Here is a 9,124-nt window from a genome sequence, read left to right as displayed (position 1 = left end):
TCTCTCTCTCTCTCTCTCTCTCTCTCTCTCTGTCTCTCTCTGACTCTCTCTCTCTCTCTCTCTCTCTCTCTCTCTCTCTCTCTCTCTCTGACTCTCTCTCTCTGTCTCTCTCTCTCTCTATGACTCTCTCTCTGACTCTCTCTCTCTCTCTCTCTCTCTCTCTCTCTCTCTCTCTCTCTCTCTCAGTGCCTAAGGCTTGGCTGTGCTTTTGTTTTCATGCTCCTGTTTACAGAGAAAAGAGCGTGAAAACAGAGGAAGCATCTGCTAATCTACCAATTAATCTACCCGTCCAAACACCGTCACCCTGTGCGCGTGGCTCTGTCATCTGACACGGCGTGGGGGGACCCAGGGTCTCACTGTCTGTGCCAGTATATATAAAAACAGGAAATCTGGTGCAAATATGATGTTTTACAGTGGATAAAAGGCAACGCTGCGCTGGTATCAGAGTGGGAGCAGAAGGGTGGTGTTTGTTGGAGCGTGACGGTGGTGGAGAGTTTTGATGCTAAGTGGAGAATCTTGGTGTTGGATATAATTTTGGATAGGGTCAATGAATGATGGTGTTCGTTTGAGCATGCTGGTGTTTGGTGGAGAATGATGGTGTTCATTCTCCACGTCAGTGTTTGTTGAGGGGTGTTGGTTTGGGGGGGAGGGGGTCATAAGTACCCAAGACATGCCCTTTACTCACGTTTTTGTGATTGACACACTTCATAAGCACCAGCTCTCTGTAGGCTCGCTTGGCGTGAGTCTGGTTCTGGAAGGGTCTGCTGAGCTTCTTAATAGCCACATTTCTGTCCAGGACGGCATCGTATCCCGCACTGTACAGACACAGCGAGGAAGAGAGAGACGTTACAGAAACAGCTCAGCAGGGACAGATTCACACAGAGGAAACCACGAGGGTGTAGAAGCACAGATGAGCGTCTGATCCCAAAGGCCTTTCTCTGGGCTTGAATTGGACGACGGTGACTGGTGGAGAATGATGGTATAGAGAGTTGCGGCTGTGCTCCGTAAGGAGAAAAGCTGAAAGAGCGCAGTAAAGAGTGTAAAGGCAGCGTGAAGGCAGCACAGGGCTTTAAGGAGCGTGTTTTTAGCCTTGATCCATGGGAAAATAAATATTAAAAAGCTTTTAAATCCTCCTTTAACCGTTAAACACACACAGCCATATTTAACAGCGGGGTTTTTCCTCTGAGGCTGTGATGAACGCATTACTGTAATTTCACAACAAAGCACACAACAAAACACAGCTGGTCTCAGCCACTTCCTGTGAGTCTCCCAGGACGATGGGACACTAAACGCAGACGTCTGTGGTGGTCACCTGGGGACCGAGCGGGGGCAGAGTTACTGTGTGGGCGAGTGTGAGCTCCACATTAAGCGGTGCAGATGCTCTCGGTCTTTCCTCCCTAAAGGGACGGCGCTGCTCATGTGACTTCCCGTCATCTTCATTCCTTTTTAAATCACCGGTTCTTCTGCCAGCGCCGTGGTCTACAGGGGCCAACGACACGGAACTGCATCTTACTAACAAATGGTTCCCTTCAGTCTGATAGAGAGAGGGTGCAGCAGCAGCGCTGCCCAGCGCCAACAGCGCTAAAGGGCAGAGATGCTGACTCATCATTATCTACCTTCCGAAAAGGTGTGCTGGACCTGTGGGCGATCGCTGGGTGTCTCTGGAATGTCCTCCTCCCATTCACACTGCTTCATTTGGCTTATTAGACCTCAGACATTCAGGTTGGGATAAAGAATTTAACATTTTATTTGACCTCCGTTTGGTGGGTCCAGGCTCCAGTCACATTCAGTCAGAATCAGACGGGTTTCAGTCGATGGGGTCAGGTTTGGACCAAACTTCCAGACCCCTAAAGCTGTAATGGGGAGTCGGTAGACACTGCCTCCCGTTCTTTGTTCAATTTGTGGAGAAATTTTATCAAGAGTGTGGATTCTAAACTTTGTCATGTTAACAAACCGCAGATGTTTATCTTAAGTAGTTACATTGAAACTGCAAAGCAAAGCAACAGTAATCAATGGTGATGACACCAGACTTGGAAGTGTTAACAGGGCTGATGGGACCTCAGACGCTGTATGAGCACGGCTGGTCTGTGTGCCCCTCTAGCGCACGGCACTGACATCATATCCATCACTTTCTGTTTAATCTAAAATAAAAAGCCTTTTACTTTGAAAAGACAAATACTTGATGATGTCACAAGACCGAAAATCATTTTTGCACTTTTTTCCCTACGGATTTTTGACCTGAGGGCTTCCCAAGTTGACTGACTGTTCAGTATTTAAAATTCTTTAAAAAATAAATACTATCTGGGGAAGTTAACGCAACTAATTAACTCTAAGCTTTCATCATTTAAACCAGTTTAGATTAATCCATTTTTTACAAAATGGCACTACGTCTGTTAGCGGCTAATGGGTGCTCTTTCGCTTATTGAGTGTTCTGTTGTTTTTCGTACAGGACATTTTTACGTCTGGCTGGTACAGTATGTACATCTTTACTGGTGAAAATCGATCTTAATCCAATTGCTTTTCTGCAAAGAAGAACCAGCGTTCAGTTTCTTAGAGTCGCTGGTCTGATACTCATCGACTTCCACTATTGGGCATCTCGGCGCTGTCACTCCTACACGTGTAAACCAACCAGCCACAACGTCAACATACTGACCGTTCAGTTCCACTCTGTAGTTCTACAGTTACAGACTGTAGTCCATCTGTTTCTCTGATACTCTGTTACCCTGTTCTTCAGTGGGCAGGACCCCCATGGACCCTCACAGAGCAGGTACTGTTTGGGTGGTGGGTCATTCTCAGCAGTGCAGTAACCCTGACGTTAGAATGTGCTGTATTTCACAAGCATTGCACACGGCTGGGTCTCAGTGTAAACGAAATGAGAATGTTTGTGGAAAAAAACACGATATTTCAGCCTAAAACTGACGAAATGTCTGATCTCAGCGCAGCAGATCAGCTTCCCAGCCGACAGCGTTGGTCCTGCATCGGTTTCCTGTTTTCACATCCGTGTCACACGTAATTGAGTCGTCAGTGTCCCAGCGTTCCCCTCCAGGGACAGATCCGGCGCCTGCATTCCTATTTAGCCTGTACTGATTCACTACATACGGAACCAGTGAGTGAATGGAGACACAGTCAGCGTCTGCAGGTTCTTCAGCATAATGTGAGATGACTGCTCTAAGCACAGAGCTGTGAGTCTCTCTAGTACTTCGCTGCCATTGAGAGTTTGGCTCACGGTGCCTATAGATCACACACTGCAGGGTGATCTACTCTACCTACTGCAGGCTGAGGCAGCAGATGGCTGAAGCTGTGGGAATCACTAATGCAGGATTCTGCTGCCACACAAACCACTATAGATGACTCCACTGAGCTGGTTCAGAGTCAGAGCTCAAACACATTCGGCACTTTTAACTGATCTCAGGCTTTAGACTAAACCCCTTCTGCTCTGAGCGACTCTAAACCTTAATTATCATTATTTTATTAAAACTAATGACTGAAGAAATCAGTCCTAACTGGGCCAAACTGGACCGAATGTGTCCGTCGTGACCGTCTCAGCTCATGACCAGCAAACTCAGCTCTGACCAGCTGTTCACACAGAAAATCACCAGATTTTACACTAAAACACTAAAAAGAGCTGAACTGCAGAAAATATGGAGATTCTTAATGTTCCTCACTGACGTTCAGAGTTTGGTCCACTTTACTTCAGAACAGTGGGATCTAACTGCTCACCATGTGGCCCTGAGGGACAGGGATGCAGCCCCACTTCCTGCTCTGAGACGCAGGGGCGTGGCTAAAACGACATGAGCGCTTTTTGTTTTTATTCAAAAATGAAAGCTATTGTAACTCTACACTCTACATCTTACAACTTCACTTCAAGAATATAAAAACAAACTGAAAAGATTACAGAAAACCACCGAAAGAGTTTTAAGTTATAGTGTAAACGTCGGGCGTAGGGTTTGTGACGGACTCCTCCCAACAGAAAGTATAAATGATGGTTTTGTATATTTCGCTGTTGTCAGAAGACCTCGTAAACCTCGTATCTCCATTTTATATCATTTTTCAATTTTTGACATAGTTTGAAAAAGCCTGTTATTCTTTACATTGTGGGTAAATTTCATGATGAATGGACCAAAAGAAACGGCCCAAAATGACTTGGAAAAAGTTCTAGTTCCATTGATTTATATTAAAAGTGGAGTAGGTCTTTTCCTTCTCCTGTAAAGTTACCATTTTGGAGAAACGAGGTTTTCTTCCAACAACAGCGAGATGCAGCTTTTGAATATCTCTATTCATGTCTTGGATTTAAATAGACCAGAATATAATCCTTGTAAATGTCTAAAAAGCTTTTGAACTAATTCAGTAAAATGACTCACGTACACTTACTGTCCACTTTACTAGGTGTGCTGACCTTGAACACACACACACTAGGGGGCAGTGAGCACACAGTGGGCAGCCCTATCCACAGCACCTGGGGAGCAGTCGGGGGTTAGGTGTCTTGATCAAGGTCACTTCTGTCACATACTGTCAGCTCAGGGGATTGAACTGGCGACCTTCCGGTCACAGGGTTGGTTCCCTGACCTCCAGCCCACGACTGTGTGCACACGATGGGGAGTCGGATTCTTTCAGAATTCAGCACAACACCAGCAAAGAACATCAGAAGAGAAAGAAGTATGTCGACTTACAAGGTAGAGAAACATTACGGGTTTTAATTACAGGAGGTTCAAATTTTCAAGGCTGTTAGATCAACAGACCAAGCAAACGTTTTGGTGCGAGATGAATTTACTTCTTTGCATGTTCGCCTGAGACGGGACTGAGGTTGGATCACTTATGGCATCCAGAAAAACTACAGAACTCCATGAGATGGAGACGACACAGACAGGGTTACAGTGCAGTGTTTCATATACAACACAGGCAGGGATCAACGCTCTGCTGTCGGAGTTGTGTTGTTTTCCCGTTAGCCGTGAGACGATCACTACAGCTAACATCAGGACAGAATCGCTAATGGGTAAAAGTCCGAGATTCTCTTGTTCAGTGTTTTGCCCGATCACTCTCTCTTTCCTCTCTTCCTCTTCTTCAGTCTCTTGGTAGCCTCTAACATGATGTCCATGTTTGGAATATCGCGCTGCTTCTTCTTAGAGCTGCTGAGTTGTTGGTGTGACGTGGTGTCGTAACGTGTCACGCAGTTCTGGCGAGAGGTTCTCGTGCTGCTCCTCCAAAGTTACATAGCACTATAGCAGGAAATCCAGCCCGGAGTGGCAACAACAGAGACGCCGTTCTCACTGCGTAACAAGGCAAACTTCTTACATAATTTTGCCTTAAATAAATGAAGGGTGGTCTCTTTTGCACAGTACAGTCTATGTTAAGTGGACCTGATTAAATGGGCAGTGAGTGTACAGTGATATATGTGCAGGCACTGATGAGTTTCAGCAGATCAGAAGACAAATTCATGACTGTACTCCTTCTCATTAGTCCAGAAAAACCTTTTGAACTTCTGCCAGGTCGAAACCCAAAGCTGTTCATGTGTCATTGAAGTGAAATAATTACCTGCTGAATTGTACAGTTGCTATTTTCAAACCTTGCAGGGTTCAAGAAATGAAACTAAGATAAACTAAGGATCTGCTGTTTAACACGCTCAGAAAGACAGCTCATAAAACAGACGCTTGTCTTCGGAGAGGGACTCTACTGTGTCCATGGTAACAGCGGAATATTCCAGAGAGATGTCAGGATTTCATTCGGTTATTTATTTATTTTCGCTTTGGCAGCCACAGCGACCGTCAGAGAGAGAGAAAGAAAGTGAGAGAGCGTGTCAAAAATGATGTCACGCTTATGTGTTTGACTGCGTAGGTCATTATGCTGTTGCTGTCTGGAGGGACGGGGGGTCTACACTACAGGATGATGTCACACTAAAACAGCAAATCCAACCAGAAAAACGGAGCTGAAAAGTAAACAAATCTGTGAATGTGGCCTTAAATTGGTTTGTTTTCCCCCAGTGAAGCTCGCTGTGCTGTTCCCTTAAAGCGACAGTATTTACAGTGTAATTTGACCATATATGACACACTCTTATCTATAAACAAGGACAAAACAAGCAACTAAATAATATCTGGATGGCAGTGGTCCTATGGTGGTCCTTCTCTATTAAGGGAGAAAGGAAGGGTTATTATAGTGAACTATGACATTTACTAAAGCTATTACAAAACTGAAAATTAGCAGTGAAAAAATGCCCTTAATGGCAATAAAAATAAAAATGGCACTTTTCAAAAAGTCAGAAAAATAAAAACTAAATCAGAATCTATAACGTCCACTGCAAAACTGGCTGAAGTGAAATGGAATTACTGAGAAAAAAATGGTTTTAAGCTTGAGTTTTAGTTTTTCTCAGTGCGAATGTGAGTTTAGACGTGTGTTTGTGTGTTCGAGTGAAGCTGAGCTGAGATGAGCTCAGTCGACTGCTGTACTCATCTTATCCAACACTTATCAAATACCTGCTATCAGCGTTCATCATTATACTGACAACTAAAACAAACTCAATAAAACTAAATTAAAATTATTAATGCTTCCTTAATACCAACTGAAACTAAACTGGAATCAAGAACCAAAATGCAAAACTAAATAAAAATAACTAACTATAGAACTATAACAACTCTGGTGGAGGTGGGCTGGTAAACTGCATGGTGACAGGTGGGCTACAGTGGTGCATATACCTGATAAAGCGGCCAATGACTGTCAGGTGTACCTAATAAACTGGACACTCAGTGCGGATCCCGATGCTGTAGCTGTGTGTGCTGGTGACCGGAGAGCTGAGTGGGCGGTAGTTGTGTGTACGGCTACTCCAGTGAAATTAAACACGACCTCATCAAATGAATCTGACACTGAGATGATCACAACACAAGAGCTCACACAGGTCCACAGACCCCTTCTCCAGCTCCCCGGATCCCTCTCATTCCTGCACACATCCCTTCTTCAGTCATCTCCATATTCCTCTTTTCATCCTTATAATGTCCATTTCTCAGGTCCCCTTTATCCCTTCATAATTCCCCTTCTTAAGCTCTTCTCAGAGCTCCTCATATTGATTTATCAATCCTCCTTTTGTTCCCTGCAGTCCCTGCTCTGAATTCCATCCAGCAGACGAGCCGTAGCCTCTAACTGTACGTACTGTACTTCAAGGTGTTTAAACAGAATAGGTTGCCTAACAGAGTGGACAGAGTAGTCAGTGGTAAAATACTCCAGAAACACATGCCATATTCCATTTTCACACCTCCATATACACCTTTATTCATCCATCCATCCATCCATCGTCTTCCGCTTCTCCAGGGTTCGGGTCGCGGGGGCAGCATCTTAAGCAATGAGGCCCAGCCACTTCCACTAGCTCTCCAGGGGGGATTCCGAGGCTCTCCCAGGCCAGCTGGCCAATATGGTCACGCCAGCCTGTCCTGGGTCTTCCCCGGGGTCTCCTCCCGGGTGGACTTGCTTGTGACACCTCACGAGGGAGGCGTCCAGGAGGCATCCTAACCAGATGCCCGAACCACCTCAGCTGGCTCCTCTCGACATGGAGAAGCAGCGGCTCTACTCCGAGTCCCTCCCGGATGACCAAACTTCTCACCCTATCTCTAAGGGAGAGTCCAGACACCCTGCGGAGGAAACTCATTTCGGCCGCTTGTATTCGCGATCTTATTCTTTCGGTCATTACCCAAAGCTCATGACCATAGGTGAGGGTGGGAACATAGATCGACCGGTAAATCGAGAGCCTTGCCTTATGGCTCAGCTCTTTCTTTACCACAACAGACCGGTAAAGAGCCCGCATCACTGCTGACCCAGCACCAATCCGCCTGTCAATCTCCCGCTCCCTTGTACCATCACTCGTGAACAAGACCCCGAGATACTTGAACTCCTCCACTTGAGGCAAGAGCTCATCCCCGACCCAGAGAGGGCTCTCCACCCTTTTCCACCTGAGAACCATGGCCTCGGATTTAGAGGTACTGATTCTCATCCCGGCCGCTTCACACTCGGCTGCAAACCGATCCAGTGAAAGCTGAAGTTCACGGCCTGATGTCCCCAATAGGACCACATCATCTGCAAACAGCAGCAATGTGACCCTGAGGTCACCAAACCGGACACCCTCCATCCCCTGACTGCGCCTAGAAATTCTATCCATAAAAATTATGAATAGAATCTGTGACAAAGGGCAGCCCTGACGGAGTCCAACTCTCACTGGGAAAAAGTCTGACTTACTGCCGGCCATGCGAACCAAACTCCTGCTTTGTTTCTACAGGGCCTGAATGGCTCGTAGCAAAGAGCCATGTACCCTGTACTCCCGAAGCAACTCCCACAGAATACCCCGGGGAACACAGTCGAATGCCTTCTCCAGATCCACAAAGCACATGTGGACTGGTTGGGCAAACTCCCATGAGCCCTCCAGAGTCCTGGAGAGGGTGAAGAGTTGGTCCAGTGTTCCACGACCAGGGCGGAACCCGCACTGTTCCTCCTGGATCCGAGGTTCGACTATAAGCCGGACTCTCTTCACCAGTACCCCTGCATAGACCTTACCAGGGAGGCTGAGGAGTGTGATTCCCCTGTAGTTGGAACACACCCTCCGGTCCCCTTTTTAAAAAGAGGCACCACCACCCCAGTCTGCCAATCCAGTGGCACCACCCCCGATGTCCACGCAATGTTGAAAAGGCGTGTCAGCCAAGACAGCTCCACAGCATCCAGAGCCTTGAGGAACTCTGACTCCTCACTGGAGAACGTGTCGGTGGGATTGAGAAGGTCCTCAAAGTATTCCTTCCACCGCCCAATGACGTCTTCAGTCGAAGTCAGCAGCACACAATCTCCACTATATACAGTGCTAGTGGCACACTGCTTTCCCCTTCTGAGTCGCCTGACGGTTTGCCAGAATCTTTTCGGAGCCGACTTAAAGTCACTTTCCAAGGCCTCACCAAACTCCTCCCACACCCGGGTTTTTGCCTTGGCGATGACTGAAGCCGCAGATCGCTTGGCCTGTCGATACCTGCCAGCTGCCTCTGGTGTCCCACAGGCCAACCATGCCCGGTAGGACTCCTTCTTCAGCTTGACGGCATCTCTCACCTGGGGTGTCCACCACCGGGTTCGAGGATTACCGCCCCGACAGGCACCAACTACCTTA

General features: G+C 46.8%; 1 protein-coding gene across 9 annotated transcripts in view; it reads right to left on the bottom strand.

Annotated features, from left to right (window-relative positions):
• mapk10 (mitogen-activated protein kinase 10) overlaps positions 1 to 9,124 on the bottom strand; it is a 163,744-nt gene that overhangs the window by 62,739 nt on the left and 91,881 nt on the right. For all 9 annotated transcript variants that reach the window (XM_037546079.1, XM_037546086.1, XM_037546080.1 and 6 more), the window contains exon 4: positions 686 to 815. In XM_037546079.1, coding sequence (XP_037401976.1) covers positions 686 to 815 — 130 coding nt within the window. The remainder of the gene's footprint in view (positions 1 to 685; positions 816 to 9,124) is intronic.

The sequence above is a fragment of the Pygocentrus nattereri genome, chromosome 16 (genome assembly GCF_015220715.1).
Source record: "Pygocentrus nattereri isolate fPygNat1 chromosome 16, fPygNat1.pri, whole genome shotgun sequence".
Taxonomy (NCBI): Eukaryota; Metazoa; Chordata; class Actinopteri; order Characiformes; family Serrasalmidae; genus Pygocentrus; species Pygocentrus nattereri.
The sequence above is the reverse complement of the archived record's forward strand: the minus strand, read 5'-3'. Positions and strand labels throughout refer to the sequence as shown.